General features: G+C 45.1%; 1 protein-coding gene across 4 annotated transcripts in view; it reads left to right on the top strand.

The window, feature by feature from the left end:
* The window catches only part of IGSF10 (immunoglobulin superfamily member 10), an 86,005-nt gene that overhangs the window by 40,482 nt on the left and 20,419 nt on the right, over positions 1-25,104 (top strand). For 3 of the 4 annotated variants that reach the window (XM_056564971.1, XM_056564970.1, XM_056564972.1), the window contains one exon: positions 3,784-4,174. In XM_056564971.1, coding sequence (XP_056420946.1) covers positions 3,784-4,174 — 391 coding nt within the window. The remainder of the gene's footprint in view (positions 1-3,783; positions 4,175-25,104) is intronic. The other variant, XM_056564973.1, reaches the window with a different exon arrangement.

The raw sequence follows: 25,104 nt of genomic DNA, 5'->3' as shown, positions 1-25,104 counted from the left end.
GGAGCGCTTGGCGTAACAGGTATGCTATCCCTAGTTTGTGGAGGATGTGATGATTTGTAATGTAATAGGGAGTTTTTAGATATTGATTTCCTGTATCCAGATGTGACAATTTTATTGTCAATAATATTCAGTTGGACATCTAAGAATTCCAATGTTTTGTTGCCAAACTGAAACGTGAAAGCCATATTAACTGTATTGGCCTGATTGAGATAGTCAACAAAACCCTGGAATTCATTTTCATCACCACTCCATATTACAAACACGTCGTCAACAAATCTCCAGATTGCTTTGACGTGTGCAATATGGGGATTGTCTGGAGAAAATATGTAATTTCTTTCAAATATGGCAAGGAATATATTAGCGAAACTGCAAGAGATGGGCGTCCCCATAGCAGTTCCGCTAATCTGTCTACACCATTGATCGTTATACTGAAATACATTATTCGATAAAATTAAATGGACCGCTTCTGTAACAAATTCTATAAATTCTTCAGATTTGTTTGTGCTTGATAGGAATTCACCCATAGCTTGGGTTCACGCAGACCAAGGAATTCGAGTGAACAAACTTTCCACATCAATGGAAGCAAGCTTATAATCATTATGCCATTCAAATTGATTCAGTGCTGAAATTAAATCTCCGGTATCTCGGAGATATGTGGGAATAAACTTCAGAAGGGGAGAGACCAACCACTCAATATAACTAGATAGGTATTCTGTTGGGGCCCCTATGCCCGCTACAATGGGGCGTCCTGGTGGTGGGTTTCTCCCCTTGTGGAGTTTAGGGAGGATGTACCAATGGGGTTTTATTGGATCTGTTGGGAGTAATTTTTCTGCTAACTTAGTTGTAAGAATACCTTTCTCAGTCGATCTGCGCAAAAATACTCTCAATTTGTCCATGACTTTAGTCATTGGATCATATGAAAGCTTTTCATACACCCTATTATCATTCAACTGGGAAAGAGCTTCATTTTCGTAATCTGATCGGTTCCATACAACAATAGCACCGCCCTTATCTGCCTTCGAGACCACAATATCGCTGCGGGCTCCAAGCCAGTTAAGGGCTTTTTTCTCCTCTATTGTGACATTGGATTTAGCTTTAGGATAAAAAATTGCTTTAACATCTCTACATACAGCTTTTTGAAATAGATCAAGACTGCTACCAGGAACTATCTGGGGGTTAAACCTGGAGGGGTTACCTCCTCTAAACTCCTCCCTATTTTCATTCATATCTGGCATGATTTGCTCTTCCCCTGTTAAAGAAATCAGCGTGTTGATATTCTCATAATCTACATCGGTGCAATCCTTAATAGGTCTAAATCCTAAGGGGCCAATCATACACTGCGTTTCGCCTTCTCTTCGTGATGATTCATTTTTATTTGATTTTGCAGCTGATGTGAAAAACTTTTTTAAATTAATTTTGCGCAGTCCTCGTAGAAAGTAACTTTAGCGGAACTGCTATGGGGACGCCCATCTCTTGCAGTTTCGCTAATATATTCCTTGCCATATTTGAAAGAAATTACATATTTTCTCCAGACAATCCCCATATTGCACACGTCAAAGCAATCTGGAGATTTGTTGACGACGTGTTTGTAATATGGAGTGGTGATGAAAATGAATTCCAGGGTTTTGTTGACTATCTCAATCAGGCCAATACAGTTAATATGGCTTTCACGTTTCAGTTTGGCAACAAAACATTGGAATTCTTAGATGTCCAACTGAATATTATTGACAATAAAATTGTCACATCTGGATACAGGAAATCAATATCTAAAAACTCCCTATTACATTACAAATCATCACATCCTCCACAGACTAGGGATAGCATACCTTATAGTCAAATGATCAGATTGAAACGCATCAATAATGACTATAATATTTATCAAGAACAGGTAGAGGATTTATGTAAAAGATTAAGAAGGAGGGGGTACCCTCAACATATTCTTGAAGAAGCTAAACAGAGAGCTGAGTTGGTCTCCCAGGTTGACTTACTCAAACCAAAAGTCAAAATGAAAAACAAAAAACAAAATCAAGACCGATTCATATTTGCGTTTAACAATACCCCTATGAATTCAGCTGTTAGACGAGCTATACACCAAAATTGGTATATACTTCAACATGATAATGAATTAAAAGATTCCACAAAAAATAAACCAATAATTACCTACAAAAGGAATAAAACAATTCACGATTATTTAAAGATGAAAAGTAATAAAAAAAGTCAAGTAAAGAAAAATTGGTTATCTGCATCTATTCCAGTAGGCAATTATTCATGCGGTAATTGCCCATTTTGTCCTCTAAATAGTAAAGCCAAAGAAATAAAATTGGGAGGTGAAACAGTTAACATTAAGCAATTCCTTACGTGCCGATCAAATTTTGTGGTATATACTATATTTTGCGAGTGCGGCCTATTTTATATAGGCAAAACTATTCGCCCCCTATACCACCGCATTCGCGAACATGTTAAATCCATAACTAGTGGTATAGGAGCCACGAGATTAATCGACCATGTAAGGACTGTTCACACCGGCAATCCGAAAGCATTGCGCTTTGCAGCCCTTGAAAGAGTTAATCAGTCCAGAAGGGGAGGTAATAGACACCGACAACTTCTCATTAGGGAAGCAAGGTGGATAGCTAAATTAAATGCTACGGGCCCGATTGGGTTAAATGACAGATCTGAAGTTGTTCTGTAAACCGTTTAAAAGAAACATGTTTTTTACATTTGTATTTATTGCTATCATACCTATCCCTGTTATATCGGATTCACATGTATGTTTTAGAGTTGTTTTTAATCTACCTTATGCTTTGTTACCTTGTCTTTTCTGTGTTTGGTTTGTTTACATTCTTTGCCATGGTAACAAGCTTCAGGTGTTATATAACACCTATTGCATGGAAGCACACTAGTGGCCTGACGAAGCGCGAACTTGCGCGAACACGGTCTGTTTGCCCAACCCCCCACGCCAATCCTCTCTCCTGCACTGTGTTTGTTACCTGCTCCAATTCTGAATAAAGCCTGAAGATTTTGCATACTTCTACTGGGTGAGTGCTCCGATTCATTCTTCCCTACATGCTATTGCCAATGTTATATATCAGTTCGTGCAGCACCACCCTTAGCTTCACACGAGGAGTTCAGGATATTCACAGCTGTTGCAGTGGGCATTTGAATCTAGGAATTCCAGCGGTGCCAAGGTGCTTTCTCTCTCGCATGTTACCATATATAATGCTTGGCAATGTGTTGTATATGGTAAAATCTGTATCCTTGCCATCCCTGGGGGACGTTTTTGCCACCAGGTGTGGTGAAGATACAAAGTTGTCAAGTAAGTCCCTCCCCACAACACCCCCCCCCCCCCCCCATGGTCGCCCCACTCCTCTGAGCGGGGAACTATACTAACGAGCACCCGTCGCTCTGGCTTGATTGGTGGCTCGCATCACCGCTCTGCTCGTCTACTTAGGGAACAAAGTGATAAGGCGAGCTGTCAATTATGCCGACGGGGCAGGGCCACGGCCAGAGCGACGGGAAGCAACGGTTACTGGTAAGTATAAGTCCCTGCCCAGGGGACTACTTGCAGGACGGCCTAGGGGGACTTTATAACTTCCTATCTTTCCCATCCCTGGGGGCATAAACATTGAAATGTGATGATTGGTTCCATTTAAATCCCAAATATTCCTTAAGAACTGCAACCTATTTTTTTTCTATTGAAGAAAGAACGGTGTTGCTACTACATTTGTTAGCTTCTGAGTAACACTGCAACTTTACTACTTTAATATATTTTTTCACATTTTCTAGGTATTGAAAATGAGTTACAATAAAGTAAAAACTCTCCACAAGAATACATTCCGTGGTCTGAAAAGTATGGTCAGGCTACATATGGATCACAATAAACTGGAATTCCTGTCCCCAGAATCATTCTACGGACTCACAGCCCTAAAACTTGTGCACTTAGAAGGAAATGAACTGCGGCAGCTTCACACCGACACTTTTGTTACTTTACGTTTTATACAAATATTTAAAACATCATCTATAAAACATATCTATTTGTCAGATAACCAGTTATCATCATTGCCTAAAGATATGTTCTTGTACCTGAATGAACTGGAAGGACTTTATCTTCATGGGAATCCTTGGTCATGTGACTGTAACCTTCAATGGCTCACAGAACTTGGACAGCAATCTAGAGGTATTTTATTGTATATATTTATAATCATGTCAATATACAAATAGGATACATTTTAAAATGCAATATGTACAATGTTTTGCTTGTTTTAGAAAGCCATCATAGGAGTCATGGCATCAGGAAAGGTCAAGGTGTCCTAAGGAGTGGGTTCCACCATGATCCATCTAAGAAGTCAAATCCACAAGAAAGATACAAGGCACCACCAGATATAGGGGGAGATTTATCAAAAAAGTTGCCCAGTTGCCCATAGCAACCAATCAGATCACTTCTTTTATTTTTACCAAGGCCTCTGCAAAGTAAAAGAAGCAATCTGATTCGCTGCTAAGGGCAACTGGGCAACTTTTTTGATAAATCTCCACCAAAGTTTTTAATGTTTTACTGTGCAGCACATAACAACTGAATGTGGCTACTAACCACCAGTCAAAGTTGAATGATGCTAAATGTTGGAGATATATGTTCTAAAGAATGAAGAAGGCGAGAAATGAGTAATATCACTGTAATGAATTCTAGTGTGATGGACCACCAGTGTATGGCAGGACCACGGGTGTAGTGGTGTAGGTGGTGGGATCAGATGGTATTAACCCCGGGGGCAAGATGTTCGGGACACCAGAATGGTTTTTGGTAAGGAAAGGAGAGTCCACAACCAGTTGTGGTTTAGTGGAGGCTTTACTGAGTTTAAGAAAGATGATATTATCTTCACAGCTAGGCCAGATTCCTAGAGAGGTGGCCAGGAAGTCGCAGCTTGCTGGGACCAATTATACTTGTAATAAACTTGAGACAATTATCTTGAGGCTTGACTATGTGCAGGACTTGACTATTTGTAGTGACAGCAGACATAGATTTGACTTACTAAAATGACTGTAGCTTTGTGGCCTCCCAGGTAGCTGATCACTAGCACTGAGATCTCTGGTATTTGCTGGTTCTCAGTAAAGATTGATCTGAGATAAATTGTAATGGCTCCCCCTTTATATAGTAGGAGGCTGGACTAAAGCCCATTGGTCAAGCTGTGGGTCATAGGTTAAGCTGTTGTTCTCTGGGAGAAATGTGACAGCAAATCATGTGACTGCATAACATAACATGTGACAGACTTTCAGGTCCTTGAGTCAACCTCTCACAGGTCCTCTGCTCTATCTATACATTAAGATCCTGTCTATACACTAAAGCAGTATACACAACATTCTGGAAACAACAGGGGGAGACCCTTGTCACGATGCCGGCTGGCAGGAGGTGGATCCTCTGTGCCAGAGAGGGATTGGCGTGGACCGTGCTAGTGGACCGGTTCTAAGTCACTACTGGTATTCACCAGAGCCCGCCGCAAAGCGGGATGGTCTTGCTGCGGCGGTAGTGACCAGGTCGTATCCACTAGCAACGGCTCAACCTCTCTGACTGCTGAAGATAAGCGGTACAAGGGAGTAGACAGAAGCAAGGTCGGACGTAGCAGAAGGTCGGGGCAGGCAGCAAGGATCGTAGTCAGGGGCAACGGCAGGAGGTCTGGAACACAGGCTAGGAACACACAAGGGAACGCTTTCACTGGCACAATGGCAACAAGATCCGGCGAGGGAGTGCAGGGGAAGTGAGGTATACATAGGGAGTGCACAGGTGAACACACTGATTAGAACCACTGCGCCAATCAGCGGCGCAGTGGCCCTTTAAATCGCAGAGACCCGGCGCGCGCGCGCCCTAGGGAGCGGGGCCGCGCGCGCCGGGACAGGACCGACGGAGAGCGAGTCAGGTACGGGAGCCGGGGTGCGCATCGCGAGCGGGCGCCACCCGCATTGCGAATCGCATCCCGGCTGGAGGTGGTATCGCAGCGCACCCGGTCAGTGGATCTGACCGGGGCGCTGCGGGAGCGAGAGTGTAGCGAGCGCTCCGGGGAGGAGCGGGAACCCGGAGCGCTCGGCGTAACAGTACCCCCCCCCCTTGGGTCTCCCCCTCTTCTTGGAGCCTGAGAACCTGAGGACCAGATTTTTATCTAGGATATTGTCCTCAGGTTCCCAGGATCTCTCTTCAGGACCACAGCCCTCCCAGTCAACCAAAAAGAAGGTTTTTCCTCTGACCTTTTTGGAGGCCAGTATCTCCTTTACGGGAAAGATGTCTGAAGAACCGGAGACAGGAGTGGGAGAGATAAGTTTAGGAGAGAAACGGTTGATGATGAGTGGTTTAAGAAGAGAAACGTGAAAGGCATTAGGAATACGAAGAGAAGGAGGGAGAAGAAGTTTATAAGAGACAGGATTAATCTGGCACAAAATTTTGAAAGGACCAAGATAGCGTGGTCCCAATTTGTAGCTGGGAACACGGAAGCGGACATATTTAGCGGAGAGCCATACCTTGTCTCCGGGAGAAAAAATGGGGGGAGCTCTTCTTTTCTTATCAGCAAACTTCTTCATGCGTGATGAAGCCTGTAAGAGAGAATTTTGGGTCTCTTTCCATATGGTGGAAAGATCACGAGATATTTCATCCACAGCGGGTACACCAGAGGGCAAGGGAGTAGGGAGGGGGGAAGAGGGTGACGGCCGTACACCACGAAAAATGGGGATTTGGAAGAAGATTCAGAAACTCTGAAGTTATACGAGAATTCGGCCCATGGTAGAAGATCTGCCCAGTCATCCTGGCGGGAGGAAACAAAATGCCGTAAATAACCACCCAGGACCTGGTTAATTCTTTCTATTTGCCCATTGGATTGAGGATGATAAGCAGAAGAAAAGTTTAATTTAATCTTGAGTTGTTTACAGAGAGCCCTCCAGAATTTAGACACGAATTGGACGCCTCTATCCGAGACGATCTGCGTGGGCAACCCGTGAAGACGAAAAATGTGTACAAAAAATTGTTTTGCCAACTGAGGCGCAGAAGGAAGACCAGGAAGAGGGATGAAATGTGCCATCTTGGAGAATCGATCAACGACCACCCAAACAACAGTGTTGCCACGGGATGAGGGTAAGTCTGTAATAAAGTCCATACCAATCAGAGACCAAGGCTGTTCGGGAACAGGCAGAGGATGAAGAAGACCAGCGGGCTTCTGGCGAGGAGTTTTATCCCGGGCACAGACAGTGCAGGCTCGCACAAAATCCACAACATCCGTCTCCAGAGTCGGCCACCAATAGAAACGAGAGATGAGTTGCACGGATTTCTTGATGCCCGCATGACCTGCGAGATGGGAGGAGTGACCCCATTTGAGGATTCCGAGGCGTTGGCGTGGAGAGACGAAGGTCTTCCCTGGAGGAGTTTGCCTGATGGAGGCTGGAGAAGTGGAGATCAGGCAGTCAGGAGGAATGATGTGTTGCGGAGAGAGCTCTACTTCCGAGGCATCCGAGGAACGAGAGAGAGCATCGGCCCTAATGTTCTTATCGGCAGGCCGAAAGTGAATTTCAAAATTAAATCGGGCAAAGAACAGAGACCACCTGGCCTGGCGAGGATTCAGCCGTTGGGCAGACTGGAGATAGGAAAGGTTCTTGTGATCGGTGTAAATAATAACTGGAAATCTTGATCCCTCCAGCAGATGCCTCCATTCCTCAAGTGCTAATTTAATGGCTAGTAGCTCTCGATCCCCGATGGAGTAGTTCCTCTCCGCCGGAGAGAAGGTCTTAGAAAAAAAAACACAAGTAACAGCATGCCCGGAAGAATTTTTTTGTAGAAGGACCGCTCCAGCTCCTACTGAGGAGGCATCAACCTCCAATAGGAAGGGTTTAGATGGGTCAGGTCTGGAGAGCACGGGAGCTGAAGAAAAGGCAGACTTGAGCTGTTTAAAGGCGTCTTCCGCTTGAGGAGGCCATGACTTAGGATTGGCATTCTTTTTGGTTAAAGCCACGATAGGAGCCACAATGGTGGAAAAATGTGGAATAAATTGTCTGTAATAATTGGCGAACCCCAAAAAACGTTGGATAGCACGGAGTCCGGAGGGGCGTGGCCAATCTAAGACGGCAGAGAGTTTGTCTGGATCCATTTGTAGTCCCTGGCCAGAGACCAAGTATCCTAGGAAAGGAAGAGATTGACATTCAAACAGACATTTCTCCATTTTGGCATAAAGTTGATTGTCACGAAGTCTCTGAAGAACCATGCGGACATGCTGGCGGTGTTCTTCTAGGTTGGCAGAAAAAATCAGGATATCGTCCAGATACACAACAACACAGGAATATAAGAGATCACGAAAAATTTCATTAACAAAGTCTTGAAAGACGGCAGGGGCGTTGCACAGGCCAAAGGGCATGACCAGATACTCAAAGTGTCCATCTCTAGTGTTAAATGCCGTTTTCCATTCATCCCCCTCTCTGATGCGGATGAGATTATAAGCACCTCTTAAGTCCAGTTTGGTAAAGATGTGGGCACCTTGGAGGCGATCAAAGAGTTCAGAGATGAGAGGTAGAGGGTAGCGGTTCTTTACCGTGATTTTATTAAGACCGCGGTAGTCAATGCAAGGACGTAGGGAGCCATCTTTTTTGGACACAAAGAAAAATCCGGCTCCGGCAGGAGAGGAGGATTTGCGGATAAAGCCCTTTTTTAAATTTTCCTGGATGTACTCAGACATAGCAAGAGTCTCTGGGGCAGAGAGAGGATAAATTATGCCCCGGGGTGGAGTAGTGCCCGGGAGGAGGTCAATAGGACAGTCATAAGGCCTGTGAGGAGGTAGAGTCTCAGCTTGTTTTTTGCAAAAAACATCCGCAAAGTCCATATAGGCCTTAGGGAGACCGGTTACAGGGGGAACCACAGGGTCACGGCAAGGAGTACTGGTAACCGGTTTAAGGCAGTCCTTGAAACAAGAGGGGCCCCAACTCTTGATCTCCCCTGTGGACCAATCCAGGGTTGGGGAATGGTGTTGAAGCCAGGGTAGTCCAAGGAGAATTTCGGAAGTGCAATTGGAGAGGACCAAAAACTCAATTTTTTCCTGGTGAGGTCCGATGCACATTAGGAGGGGTTCCGTGCGGTAACGCACGGCACAGTCCAATCTTTCATTGTTAACGCAATTGATGTAGAGAGGTCTGGCGAGACTGGTCACTGGGATGTTGAACCTGTTGATGAGAGAGGCCAAAATAAAGTTTCCTGCAGATCCGGAGTCCAAGAAGGCCTTAGTGGAGAAGGAGAAGGTAGAGGCAGATATCCGCACAGGCACAGTAAGACGTGGAGAAGCAGAGTTGACATCAAGGACTGTTTTACCTTTGTGCGGAGTCAGCGTACGTCTTTCCAGGCGGGGAGGACGGATAGGACAATCCTTCAGGAAGTGTTCGGTACCGGCACAGTACAGGCAGAGATTCTCCATGCGGCGTCGTGTCCTCTCTTGAGGTGTCAGGCGAGACCGGTCAACTTGCATAGCCTCCACGGCGGAAGGCACAGGAACGGATTGCAGAGGACCAGAGGAGAGAGGAGCCGGGGAGAAAAAACGCCTCGTGCGAACAAAGTCCATATCCTGGCGAAGCTCCTGACGCCTTTCGGAAAAACGCATGTCAATGCGAGTGGCTAAATGAATGAGTTCATGTAGGTTAGCAGGAATTTCTCGTGCGGCCAGAACATCTTTAATGTTGCTGGATAGGCCTTTTTTAAAGGTCGCGCAGAGGGCCTCATTATTCCAGGAAAGTTCTGAAGCAAGAGTACGGAATAGCACGGCGTACTCGCCAACGGAAGAATTACCCTGGACCAGGTTCAGCAGGGCAGTCTCAGCAGAAGAGGCTCGGGCAGGTTCCTCAAAGACACTTCGAATTTCCGAGAAGAAGGAGTGTACAGAGGCAGTGACGGGGTCATTGCGGTCCCAGAGCGGTGTGGCCCATGACAGAGCTTTTCCAGACAGAAGGCTGACTACGAAAGCCACCTTAGACCTTTCAGTAGGAAACTGGTCCGACATCATCTCCAAGTGCAGGGAACATTGTGAAAGAAAGCCACGGCAAAACTTAGAGTCCCCATCAAATTTATCCGGCAAGGATAGTCGTAGGCCTGAGGCGGCCACTCGCTGCGGAGGAGGTGCAGAAGCTGGCGGAGGAGATGATTGCTGAAGCTGTGGTAGTAGCTGCTGTAGCATCACGGTCAGTTGAGACAGCTGGTGGCCTTGTTGCGCTATCTGTTGTGACTGCTGGGCGACCACCGTGGTGAGGTCGGCGACAACTGGCAGAGGAACTTCAGCGGGATCCATGGCCGGATTTACTGTCACGATGCCGGCTGGCAGGAGGTGGATCCTCTGTGCCAGAGAGGGATTGGCGTGGACCGTGCTAGTGGACCGGTTCTAAGTCACTACTGGTATTCACCAGAGCCCGCCGCAAAGCGGGATGGTCTTGCTGCGGCGGTAGTGACCAGGTCGTATCCACTAGCAACGGCTCAACCTCTCTGACTGCTGAAGATAGGCGCGGTACAAGGGAGTAGACAGAAGCAAGGTCGGACGTAGCAGAAGGTCGGGGCAGGCAGCAAGGATCGTAGTCAGGGGCAACGGCAGGAGGTCTGGAACACAGGCTAGGAACACACAAGGGAACGCTTTCACTGGCACAATGGCAACAAGATCCGGCGAGGGAGTGCAGGGGAAGTGAGGTATACATAGGGAGTGCACAGGTGAACACACTGATTAGAACCACTGCGCCAATCAGCGGCGCAGTGGCCCTTTAAATCGCAGAGACCCGGCGCGCGCGCGCCCTAGGGAGCGGGGCCGCGCGCGCCGGGACAGGACCGACGGAGAGCGAGTCAGGTACGGGAGCCGGGGTGCGCATCGCGAGCGGGCGCCACCCGCATTGCGAATCGCATCCCGGCTGGAGGTGGTATCGCAGCGCACCCGGTCAGTGGATCTGACCGGGGCGCTGCGGGAGCGAGAGTGTAGCGAGCGCTCCGGGGAGGAGCGGGAACCCGGAGCGCTCGGCGTAACAACCCTGCAGGGGAGCCCCCAGGTCACTGAGGGTCTCAACCTGACGGGGCTTAAGGGTGGTACAGGACCATGTCCTGTACTGGGACATTACAAACCCCCCTACTTAACATAAGTGAGGGACGAAATGGCGGCGGGGCCAGATGCAGTCCTGTGGCATTTTGAGATAACAAACATCCATTTCAGGCTGGTGAACTTCCTTGAGTGAAATAACAGATAACATTAGAGTCTTTGTATAAATTGTCCATACATGCTCTGACTTGTGGTTGTACAGGATTAGTGATGACATATAATATTTCTTTAAGGAGCTTTGACTATGCATTTTACAGTTAACTATACACAATATGACATTCTGACTATGTACGTAGCATTCTATGCATGACTAGACTATATACTAGACATTGTATACACGACTAGACTTAGACATTTTCAGATTGGGTTGCCTGAGGTTCTTTGCCCAATGCCTTGGCTACTGGGGTCCCTTGGCATTTAAAACACATTGCCCCAGAACACGATTTTTAGTTTATTCTAGACCTATTTATGCTAGACAACTGTTACAGATAACACTTTGACATTCACATTACCTTGTATTGACTGTATGCATTAGTTTAGTATCAGGAGTACTTTCTGGCCAGGAAAGTATCCTGCGCACGAAAACTAATGATATATGGCATTAGATACATTTGACATACGACAACAAGTAGACTGTGAAATGTTGAGTGCTACAGTATGTGACTGAGGTATACAACACTTAAGTGTACTTGTACATTATGTGCACTTTAGTCTTTGTTTCTAGCGGGTATCTGCCCTTGCGTGGACCGTTGGCACCATCTCTTGGGACTCAGGAACAGCAACCTCTTCAGGAGCTCTTGACTCAGCCGAAGTAGGTGGTAAATATGGACTGACAGATCTTGAACTTGGACTTGGAGGTTCAACCATGGGGGAGGCAGGTGATCTGGAGACTGGAGTGTATTTTTGTGCCAATGGTGACAGAGCTTGAGCCGGTATAGTGACTAGAATTGGTGGCACAGGCCCACAGGTTGGTATGAAACCGAAGATTGCAGCTCGGCCAGGAGGGAACATGGGAATATCAATGGACGGGTGAATTCCTTCTCCGGGCACATACTTCCTCGCAGGATTGATGGTGGTGAGGGAGGCACAGGCAAATCCTCCTTGTGACACAACTTGATTTGATTGCGATGAATGAATTGCGGTTCATACCCTGACTTCCTGATTGCATCCACATCTGAGTCAGGATAGGGTACTGCGGTCACCGTATAGGGATCTTTTTCCCAGATAGAGCCCAATTTGTGAGTTCTCGGAACTTCCACAGCCAGACCTTGTCACCTATTTGGAGGGGTTTGGTGGCGGTATGACAGTTGTAGTCTTGCTGCTGCTTCTGTTGAGCCTCACCCATCTTTCTGTTGACAATCTCTTTTGCTTCTTGGATTCTTCGTTGATGGTCCCATTCCATAGAAGCTTGCGGAGAGTTATTGATTGGAGCTTGTAGTCCAAACGTGCGGTAGTTGACCATGGTAGTTGACCATGTCGACCCATCATCAAATAGAAAGGGGTGTATCCAGGGAAACAGTTCACTGTGTTGTTATAAATCTCCAAGAGCTTGGGTAACAACCGGGGCCACTCTTCGTGCCTGGACACAGACGCATCATGTGAATGAAGACTTGATTGATGCTCTCACAGAGCCCATTCACTTGAGAGTGATGGGCCGTCGTCCTGAGTTTCTTCCAGGCATGAAATTGACACAGCTCTTGGTCAGGGAGGACAGACTCTGGAGATCTGAGAATTTGTACCCAATGGGAGTAGAACATCTGGGCTGTGGTTTTGGCTGTAAGATCTTTGACTGGTACAACTACAACCCACTTGGAGTAATGATCCACCATGGTTAGAGCATAAGAGTACCCGGACCGGGTAGAAGACAACTTGACATGGTCTAGTGCGACCAACTGGTTAGGCCTTTCACTCTGGATGGGATGGAGGGATGCTCTGGCATGCTTACGCCCGTTCTTGGTGACGTTGCAGACGGCAAACTCACTGCCTCCTTTAGGCAGCACATATTTAGATCCCCCCTTTAGGCAGCACATAGTTAGAGCCCCCCTTTAGGCAGCACTGGCTTCATTTCACAGCCAAAAAAGGTATTTTTTATTTTTTTTATTTGAACAACTGTCACACCAAATGTGATTTGCACTAGTGTGACAATGAGCAAAAAAGGTTGCCAGCGAAGTTCCCCTTTTAAGCAGAGGTCCCCAACCAGGGTGCCTCCAGCAGTTGCAAGACACACGGACTGAACTTATAGCCCTTTTGATACTGTAGTTAGTTGCTTGAAGGAACTTAAGTTTTACACTGTAGTACCCCTTTTAACCAGCGGTCCCCTACCAACCAGGGTGCCTCCAGCTGTTGCAAGACACACGGACTGAACTTATAGCCCTTCTAATAGTGTAGTTAGTTGCTTGAAGGAACTTAAGTTTTACACTGGAGTACCCCTTTTAACCAACGGTTCCCTCCCAACCAGGGTGCCTCCAGCTGTTGCAAGACACACAAACTGAACTTATAGCCCTTTTAATACTGTAGTTAGTTACTTGAAGGACCTTAAGTTTTACACTGTAGTACCCCTTTTAACCAGCGGTCCCCTCCCAACCAGGGTGCCTCCGGCTGTTGCAAGACACACGGACTGAACTTATAGCCCTTCTAATACTGTAGTTAGTTGCTTGAAGGAACTTAAGTTTTACACTGGAGTACCCTTTTTAACCAGCGGTTCCCTCCCAACCAGGGTGCCTCCAGCTGTTGCAAGACACACGGACTGATATTTGAGCCCTAAAAACGGCTTTTTTGGGTGCTGTCCTTAAAGCAGATGTTAGACTAGCGCTTTAGGAATAAAGTGGACCCTGAATACACCACCTAGCAGCAACCTAGCTATTGCTTTCCCTATTACAGCAGGAGCAGCTTCTCTGTCCCTCCACTTTCCAAGCCTGCAGCATGCCGAATAAAGGTAAAATGGCGTCCGTGCAGGAGGTAGGAGGGTCTGGAAGGGAGGGACTGCTGCTGATTGGCTGTAATGTGTCTGCTGACTCTGACTCACAGGGTCAAAGTTTACCGCAATGTTAAAGTATAGGGGGCGAATCGAACTTCACATATGTTCGCCCGGTGATGCGAACACGAACATGCTAAGTTCGCCGGGAACTGTTCGCCGGCGAACAATTCGCGACATCTCTAAACAGCATGCTCTTGATCTCAAACAGTCTCATGGGGGTCACGAAGCCTATTTTCTCTTGGTCTTCCACAGCCATAGGCACTTGCCAATACCCACTGTTAAAGTCCAGGGACTCTGAATGTCCTTGTTTCTCACTCCGGGACAGGCACGGCATCACAGGACTGTCTCTGATGTCTTGAATCCGTACTTTGCAAACTTTTCCTTGTCGATTGGCAAACTTCCGCTCTGCTCAGAGAACCTTTAAGTGGTGCTGTGCAGCCCACTGGCCTGAGGGGGACATGTATGGGAGAGAGGCATTCAAAGAATCTACTATGTCAGTAAAACAATGTTTCATGATATTCATCCCCAATATGAATTCTGCAGATCCGTTATCAGACACATCAGTTACAATAACTCCCTGTCCCTTAAGCACATGTTTCCCCACTTGAATAGTGGGCTCCCAATATCCATGCCTGGGTATTGGTTTCCCGTTACCTGCCACTTCCTTGACATCAACACTGTCGGGTTCACACAACAAATTAACATTCCAGTGCTTGTAAAACAGTTCTTTAGATGTAGTGGGGACTTGTGACCCTGTATCAATTAGTGCCTCCAACGGGATACCTTTCACAATGACTTTTACATAGGGGCAGGGGGCGACATATAGGGAGAGTCCGGACTTAGATTGTTCTGGGATCGGACCTGATATCTCCTTTCCTGAGGGCCAGTCCGCGACCTCAGGGGAAATCCGTTTAAATCCCAACATTGTACCTTCCAATGTCTCAATTTGTTGCAATAGGTACAAAAGGGCTTTTGAGTCCCTGGGGGCCTATTGGGCAGATTATGGTGGGGTTAACTTGACGGGGGGCAGGAGCAGATACAGGTCTCTTAGGTAGGGGTGGTTCACGATTGGCCTGAGTGGCCTGACTGGCTTGTTCCTTCACAGCCTGGGTCAATTGTTCAATGTCCTGTTTGACACTGATTTTCTGAGGCTGTGGAGGCTGGTAGGGTATTAGACACTAGGGCAGGAGCCGGTGGTGGTGGTAGTATGGGGCTGGGTGCCACACCCAGGGGGTTCTGGCATAGGGGTATAACTCTCCTCAGACTCAGTTTCAGGCTCTATAACCTGAATTGCCAGCCTTTTAAAAGCAGAGGGAGACAGATTGGGATTTTGCACTGCTAACATCCTCAACTGAGCTTTGTCCCACTTGTTATGAGCCCCATCAATAAATCTGTCCATCAGTACTCTGTTACCCTGCTTGGGAGTGATACCTTCTATCTTTTGAACGGTCTCTGGGGCATTTTGCGGGGCTACGGCATAAGCTCTCAGAGTCTCACCTGGCTTCTGTCGCCTCTCGTACAACCCGAGGTGTACCTCTGACGGGGAATGTGACTCAAATACCCCTCAAAGATCTAATATAACCCCTCAAAGATCTGCTCTACCATCGCCTTCTCAGAGGCTGGCCAGGTGCGGACTTCCCCAAGTGCTGGTCCTTGTAGTAGTCCTGTGAGCAGCGGGTTGGTTAGGAGGGAGAGAGTAAAAGACAAACAAGCTCTGAATATTCTCCTTGAAATCTCTCAGGGTGTAGGGGTCTCCACTGTAGGTAGGCAGAACAGGATTCCCTAGAAAGACTGGGGCGGTTGCTAGGGCCCCCATGGGTTTGACATGGACTGCAAGTGGGACCGGCAGATGTTCCCGCTGTTGGTGATGGAGGGGTACTCTCGCCGGGTTGATCTGGAGAGCTGGGTGCTGACGTGTTTCTGAACTCTTTGGGTGGCTTAAGGGCTGAGGGGTTTTCGGTTTTTGCACTTTCGTTTTTTCCTCCTCACCTTTTAAAAATCATAACCCTTTCAATTTTGCACCTAAAAATCCATATGAGGGCTTATTTTTTGCGCCATAAATTCTACTTTGCAGTCACATCAGTCATTTTACCCAAAAATCTACAGCAAAACAGAAAATAAAATCATTGTGCGACGAAATTGAAGAAAAAACGCCATTTTGTAAATTTTGGGGGCTTCCGTTTCTATGCAGTACATTTTTCAGTAAAAATTACACCTGATCTTTATTCTGTAGGTCCATACAGTTAAAATGATACCCTACTTATATCGGTTTGATTTATTTGTACTTCTGGAAAAAATCATAACTACATGCACGGAAATTTATACGTTTAAAATTGTCACCTTCAGACCCTACGGGTGGTGTGAGGACTCATTTTTTGCACCATGTTCTGACATTTTTAGTGTTACAATTTTTGTATTGATCAGACTTTTTGATCATTTTTTATTCATTTTTTCATGATATAAAAAGCGACCAAAAATACGTTATTTTGGACTTTGGAATTTTTTTGCGCATACGCCACTGACCGTGCAGTTTAATTAATTATATATTTTTATAGTTCGGACATTTACGCATGCGACGATACCACATATGTTTATTTTTATTTACACAGTTTTTTTTAATGGGAAAATGGGGGTGATTTGAACTTTTATTAGGGAAGGGGTTAAATGACCTTTGTTAACTTTTTTTTCACTTTTTTTTGCAGTGCTATAGCTCCCATAGGGAGCTATAGCACTGCACACACTGATCTCCTATGCTGATCCCTGCAGAGCCATAGCTCTGCACGGATCAGTGAGATAGGGGCTTGATTGCTCAAGCCTGTAGTTCAGGCTTGGAGCAATCAAACCCCGATAGGATGCCGCGGACACAGGTAAGGAGACCTCCGCCTGCGTCCCAGCTGATCGTAACATCGCGATTTTATCACGATGTCCCGATCAGCCCGACTGAGCTGCCGGGAAGCGTTTACTTTCGTTTTCAGATGCGGCGGTCAACTTTGATCGCCGCGTCTGAAGGGTTAACAGCGCGTGGCACAACTATCGGTGCCGCACGCTGTTAGCCCAGGGTCCCGGCTATGATTAGCATCCGGGACCAACTCGGTGTGATGCGGGGTCACGGCGTGACCCCGTTTTTCACACCCGGAGCGGGCTCAGGACGTACTGGTACGTCCTGAGTCCTTAAGGGGTTAAGAAGGATTGAGTGTGCTGTCGCTTTAAGAAGACTTGAGTGCGTTGTCTTTTTAAGAAGAATTGAGTGCGTTGTTTTGTTGAGAAGAATAGTGCGCTGTCTCTTTAAGCTGCCTGGTAATAGACTGTGATGAAGAGCTGCAGACTTTATTGGGCCCTGAGAGGTTAACTTTGACTGCTAATGATGCCGAAAACTTATTGTGGTAAATTGTGGGTTTATGCAGAGTCTGCGCTGCAGCTGGTACTGTCCGGGATCCTGTAAAGCCGGGCGCAGCCGCGGGGACCTTCACTGTGGCTGTGCTCAGGGAGCTTCCGGTTTGGTCCGGGTGGCAAACTCTTCCTCTGTGCAATACAGGGCGGATACTTAGTTCCGACTCGCACACTGAAGAGGAGTCACCGCTGGGGACTGATTGGGCGGAGTTGCGACCGCTCCCGCATGTGGGAAACACTGGACTCTGTTTAACCCCTTCAGTTACGGACTTTACACATTCAGCAATAACGATCAACAGTCTTTCCTTCACCTTCCCCACAATTTTTATCCACACCACAGTAAAAACAGATTTTAGCAACACAGTCCCGCACACTTTGCTGGCGCACACTTTTTTGCAACGGCATTCGATTTTGACTTCGACACAGTTCAGACTGGGGGGGAGGACTTGTGACGACTTACATAAGGCACACACCTGTTTGTGATGCCAAAGTTGTGGTGGAACACCGGTGTATGGCGGGACCACCGGTATAGCGGTGTAGGTGGGGATGCTATTAACCCCGGGGGCAAGATGTTGTTAACCCCTAGTGTTCGGGACGCCTGAGTGGTTTTTGGTACCAGAACCACACGAACGGTATCTCTGCTATTCCAATGGCTAGTTAAGGAAAGGAGAGTCCACAACCAGTTATGGTTTAACGGAGACTCTACTGAGTTTAAGACAGATGGTATTATCTTCACAGCTAGGCCAGATTCCCAGAGAGGTGGCCAGGAACTCAGAAGACCTCACAGCTTGCTGGGACAAATTATACTTGTAATAAACTTGAGACAATTATCTTGAGGATTGACTATGTGCAGGACTTGACTATTTGTATTGACAGCAAACATAGACTTTTGACTTACTGAAATGACTGTAGCTTTGTAGCCTTCCAGGTAGCTGATCACTAGCACTGAGATCTCTGGTGTTTGCTGGTTCTCAGTAAAGATTGATCTGAGAGAAATTGCAATGGCCGCCCCTTAATATAATGGGGGCTGGACTAAAGCCCATTGGTCAAGCTGTGGGTCATAGGTCAAGCTGGTGATCTCTGGGAGAACATGTGACAACAAATCATGTGACTGCATAACATAACATGTGAAAGACTTACAGGTCCTTGAGACAACCTCTCACAGGTCCTCTGCTCTATCCATACAATAGGATCCTGTCTATACATTAAAGCAGTATAAACAACATTCTGGAAACAACAGGGGGAGACCCTGCAGGGGAGCCCCTAGGTCACTGAGGGTCTCAACCTGAAAGGGCCTAAGGGTAGTACAGGACCATGTCCTGTACTGGGACATTACACTAGAATAACGGGCTTCTTAAACCAGATAATCCCACTACACTAGAGGTCCCCAACCTTTATACATTAGGTGCCCATAATCCTTATACTAATGCCGCCCAAACCTGCCACTGCCTGCGGGTTTGGGCCACTGTTGAAGGTATATGGCGGCCTTCCGACTCTCCACAGACATGTGCTGTCAGAGCAGAGAATGATCAGATGTGCTGGACTTTTGCTCCCTGACTCTTTCCTTTAGGGAGGGATATCCTGGCACCATAACTGTCTGGCTGCAGTTTACCACTTCCCACAAACAACACATAAACTTTCAGCTGTGCCAAAAGTATGGGAAAGTCAGGAGAGGTGACAGTCAGCTGAACTTTCATTGGGCCATTGAAAATGTCTGCCCAATGTTTTGTGAGCCACATTTAACTTTGAGTGATAGTCAGTAGCTGACTGAAAAATGGAGGAGAGTCATATTAAAAATAGAATTGATTGGTGGTTAGGGTGTGTTTATAATAATGTCAGTTGCAAGGGCATATCTCAAGAGGGCTATGGTGAGCCACACAGCAGGGCTTATCATAAGCCACATGTGGCCCTGGAGTCATTGGTTGGGGATCACTGCTCAAACTGTGTTTGTTAACTTTGTCTAAAATCTAACTAGGAAACCATTGTGACTGATGTATTTAGCATAATAGGATTGTATCTAATAAAACCAATGACCTCCAAACCAGTGGACAATAGGGCGCTGAGGGACCAGGAGAAGGATATAACAATCAGTTTATTCCCAACATGCAACGCGTTTCGCGCATAAGCGCTTCATCAGGCATATGGACAGAGGGAACAGGAAGCAGTATATATACATACTCCAAACAATTGTTAACCCCTTGGTGTCAGAACAATCATTCATCAAGGGAGTCACAAGGTGTAGAGCTCACAATGGGTATTAACCCCTGAGATGCCTAAAAAACAACATGACATAACAATAGCATGTCAATAAAAGGATATACTGAAATACAACCAGCGTATAAATATAATTGCACTCACTAAAAAGTGCATAATGCATAATAATAAATAGTTGTAGACGTGCAAAAAGACAAGGAATATATAGAAAACACCCAAAAAATATATAAAGATACAAAAATACAAAAGATGAAGATACATAATAATAACAATCAGCGAGTGTTTTCAATCGATTCCTTGAGTCCATTTGGGAATAAAGTGCATAATTTAAATATCCAATAAGATTCCCGGAATCTTATTGGATATTGTCTTATTGTCTTTTTGCACATGTACAACTATTTATTCTTATGCATTATGCACTTTTTAGTGAGTGCAATTATATTTATACGCTGGTTGTATATCAGTATATCCTGTTATTGATATGCTATTGTTATGTCATGTTGTTTTTTAGGCATCTCAGGGGTTAATACCCATTGTGAGCTCTACACCTTGTGACTCCCTTGGTGAATGTTTGTTCGGACACCAAGGGATTAAATTGTTTGGAGTGTGTATATATACTGTTTCCTGTTCCCCCTGTCCATATGCCTGATGAAGCGCTTATGCGCGAAACGCGATGCATATTGGGAATAAACTGATTGTTCTATCCTTCTCCTGGTCCCTCAGTGTCCTATTGTCCACTGGTTTGGAGGTTGTTGGTTTTATTGCATTTTATTGTGGAGTGGCAGCAGAGGGATTCTCTTACATGTTTGTCTCCAAGTTGTGCTGGTCTTTGTACAACCCATTTTGGTAAGCACATTTTTACCATCTACGATTTATATATCATCGTTTATCTGCACCATGGAGGGCTCCTCTTTGTAGTTTTTGTAGGATTGTATCTAGGCTTTCTGTTAGCCGGGAGAAATTTTCAGTTCACTACCTTAGTCCCACTCTTATTAAGAGTGGTTTGTTGTTGCCCGCCCCCCCCCCCCCCCCCCCTTACAGTTAGCAACTACTGTACTTCCCTTAGCTATTCCACTAGTATACCTTGTAGAGCCCAAATGTGGATGGCTTATCCTTGTGATACAGTTATATTGCTATTTCTAGAAAATTGTAAATATAGCATACAATTGGGGGGGGGGGGGGATTTTTTTCATGCATCAATATAGACCAACCTACAGAGCTTAAGGCTGGTCTATTGTGCGCCAAATATATGAACAGTCGTATGGCTCTTCATAAATTATGCGAATGGACTTCAGGATCTAAGGTTTACATTTTGGTGTACTTTTGGCCGATAAATTCCGGACCACTATTCAATCTAAAATAGACTGGTATGCTTTCTTGCACTAAAAATCCTCTAAAGCAAAAGGTGTCTAAAGTTGCACTCATTGGGGGAGATTTATCAAAACCTGTGCAAAGGAAAAGTTGCCCAGTTGCCCATAGCAACCAATCAGATCACTTCTTTCATTTTTAACAAGGCCTCTGCAAAATGAAAGGAGGGATCTGATTGGTTGCTATGGGCAACTCAGCAAATTTTCCTTTGCCCAAGTTATGATAAATCTCCCCCATTTAGACTGCAAATTTTTGAGAGACAATTTTAGATGGGAAAAACCTGTCTAAATCCTTTGATAAATCCACCCCAATAAATCTGCAGTGAAAGTGTCTCATAAAAAAAAAAAATTGGCATTTCACAGAGATATGTCAAAAGTATTAATTGGATATTGGATGGGGCCTTCAGTTTCTGGATTGCAACAATCTCAGTCCAGTGTCTCTGGATGGCTCCATTATAAGTCTAGGGGCCACAGGACGGAGATTGCAGTGAATTGGGAATATGAAGCATGTGCTTCTCCCAGGCCGGCTCTAGTCCTTAGGCCGAATAGGCCGCTGCCTAGAGTGCCCCCTTGATGAGGATGCTACCTGTGGCCACAGCACTGTCATATTACATACACAGTTATTGTGTATGTGATGTGACAGTGCTGCTCCTGACAGCCGGAAAGAGAAGCACAGCACCGTTCCTGCATGCTCCTCCTCAACCATCCATGGCTCAAATCCTTCAGGACAGACCCTAGAATTATCCGCCGCCCTCTTTCCCTAGCCGGGCCAACTAGATGTTGAAAGTATAGGACCTTAGATGATGTCATCATCATGTGACCAGTTATATGTTGAGCAATTCAGGATAGGAAAGATGGTTGCTAAAGGACCATTGGTGATGCTGTGGAGAAGGCGAGGCTGAGCTGTAGTGGAGGTCACATGATTCCTGCACAACCACTGCTATTGTGTTGTGTGTTAAGAAATTTGCACCTTACTGTCACCCCAGTAGTAAAGTAATTACTTGTGGAGGAGGTTTGTTACAATGTGTCACCCCAGCAGTATGGCAATTACATGAGGAAGGGGTTTGTTACAGTGTTTCACCCCAGTAGTAAGGTAATTACATGGGTAGAGGGTTTTTTACAGTGTTTCACCCCCATCGTAAGGTAATTACATGAGGAGGGGGTTTGTTGCAGTGTGTCACCACAGTAGTCAAGTGATTACATGAGGAGGGGGTTTGTTACAGTGTGTCACCCCAGTGGTAAAGTAATTACATTAGGAGTTTTTTTTTTTTTTTTTTTTTACAGTGTTTCACTCCAGTAGTAAGGTAATTACATGAGGAAGAGGTTTGTTACAGTGTGTCACTCCAGTAATAAGGAGATTCCATGAGGAGGGGGATTGTTACAGTGTGTCATCCCATTAGTAAGGTGATTATATAAGGAGGAGGTTTGTTACAGTGTATCACCCCAAAGGTAATGTGATTATATATATAGGAGGTTTGTTACAGTGTGTCACCCCAAAAGTAAGGTGATTACATGGTGTAGGGGGTTTGTTGCAGTGTGTCTCCCCAGTAGTAATGAGATTACACAGGGATGAGGTTTGTTACAATCTGTCATCCGGTAGTAAGGTGGGGCGTGTCAAAGGGCGGGGCCAATTTGCAGAGTCAAGGGGGCAGCAAAATTAGCTTTTGTCCAGGGTGGCAAAATTCATTGCACCAGCCCTGGCTTCTCCCCACTGGTTTTATTGGTGAGGGTCTCAGTACTGAGACCCTAACCAATCAAAACATTTGACATGTCTCTGTGATGTGTCAAAAGTTTTTTGAAATTACAGGAACACTTTAATATTACAGTATAGTAGGGTCATTTTCAATATTTGTTTTCAGTCAAAAGAACAAGTCCCACATGACATCAGCAATGCACAGTATTTTGAAAAATAAATTACACCCTCTTTGAATTCTATGGTTTTACATATCAGGTCATAATTTAAAAAAATATTTTCCTTAGAATCAGGCACATACAACCTCAGACTAACATGAACAAATTTTGCTGTGTCATTGTTTAACCAAAAAAATTATCCAAAATGGAAAAGCCATGCGTGAAAATTCTCATTTTCTGTATGACGACATGAGTCTTCCATACCCTTTTGGAGAATTAATTGGTCACACCCTTCTTTTCAGTCTTACAGGCTATCTTCTCATGGCAGAATTTCTGCACAAAATTCTGCATGAAAATTCTGCAGTAAATGCTGCAGAAATTAATTGCCCATTTACTTCAATGGACTTCCTGCAGCAAAAATTCTGCTGTGTGAATGGGACAGCGGAATCACATTGAAGTGTGTTGGCTATAAATTAACGCAGAACTCTCATGCAGAATACCATGCAGAAATTCTGATGTGTGAGCATAGCCTAAGGCCACGTTCACATGGCAGAAATTCCACCTATCTGAATGAGATCTGCATTGTTTTTTTTGTTTTTTTTGCTGAATTTTGCAGGTTTCTTAACATTTGGAAAATCGGTGCAGAATTCGTACGGAAATGTATGCAGAATTTCCGTACAAATTCTGCAGCTCACTAAAAAGATAGACTTTATTTAATTAAACTGTCAAAGTTTGTGCTGATTCCTTGTGGAAACTGCACGCATTCCGCATGCATTCTACGCAAATTCCGCATGCATTCTACGCAAATTCCGCATGAATTCGGCAGAAATCAAGCCACATTGACTTCAATGGGATTCCGCAGTCGAAGTCCGGAAAAATATAAGACCACACTTATATTTTTCCGGATCACAGAATTTGGGATTTCCGCATCAATTATTCTGCAGCAGAAATTCTGCTGTGTGAATGACATTGGGAAATCCCAATAAAATTAATGGGCAATAAATTTGGGTGGAATTTTGCACAGATTTTCTAGTGTCTGTAGGCCTTAAGGCCCCGACACAGCATAGCAATTGGGTTGAGGTTTGGACTTTGACTAGGCCATTGCAACACCTCATTTCTTTTCTTTTTCAGCCATTTTGTTGTAGATTTCCTACATGCCAAGCTTAAACTGTTGCATAGATGGACCAATATTTGACTTAAGTATTTTTGGCATACAGAAAAATTAATGGTCAACACTATTACTGAAAAGTGCCCACATCTGGTGACTGCAAAACAATCCCAAACCATCAGCCCTCCTCCACCATGCCTGACAGTTGGTATGAGAGGTTTGTGCTGACATGCTGTGTTTGCTTTTCACCATTTGGGGTTTTGCTTTATGGCCAATTACCTCCTAGTAATGTTTTCAAACAAGCCATGTTTAGCAGACTGAGGCCAGTAGAGTATAAGATGTAGCTCTAGGGTTTTGTGCAATTTCTCTTAGCATTGTACAATCTTACCTTGCTGTGAATTTGCTTGAATGGCTTCTCTCAGGTTATCTTGAATAGTTTCCACTTAATCTCTGCTTATTTAGAGGTGGTCAAACTTACTAACGGTCATTTAATTTAATCGATAACACCTGGCCGCTACTTACCCCTTCAATTCCTATCAGAGCAATAAAGAGGAAACTAATTCTTCACACACTGCTTCTGCTTTTTGTTCTAGTTCTTGTTGAAATAAATAGACACCATAATTTGTGATATGTTGTTGTTCATATGAAGTTGTATTTCCTTAATTTTAAGACCTACTAAGGGCTAGATGATTTATTATTATATCATGCCATATAAAACCATAGAATAAAAAAGGGGGTACTTCCTTCTCCTCATAAGTGTAGCAGTAAAAACTGTATAGAGGGTGGAAAAAAATACTATTTAATCTGGCTTTAAGGGGTTGTCCAGTAACAATGTTTTTTTTCCTCTATCCACGGTATAGGAGATAAGTATCTGATTTTGGGGACAACAATGATCTCCAGAGCAGACCCTGGCTCTCAGTGATAGCACATGCTGTATGGAACACATGCTCCATTCATTTGTGTGGGAGTGGCAGAGATGGGGAAATCTCAGTAAATACATGAAAAGTTCATGCAGTGCATGTTATCTCATTTAGTGCCTAAAGTTACATAGCATATAGTATATTTAAGAGAATGTAGCTATGTATGTCATATTTTAATTAATTTAATTTTAATTTATTTTAATTT

The sequence above is a fragment of the Hyla sarda genome, chromosome 3 (genome assembly GCF_029499605.1).
Source record: "Hyla sarda isolate aHylSar1 chromosome 3, aHylSar1.hap1, whole genome shotgun sequence".
In the NCBI taxonomy this organism is placed as follows: Eukaryota; Metazoa; Chordata; class Amphibia; order Anura; family Hylidae; genus Hyla; species Hyla sarda.
This window is presented reverse-complemented; position numbering and strand designations above follow the sequence as displayed.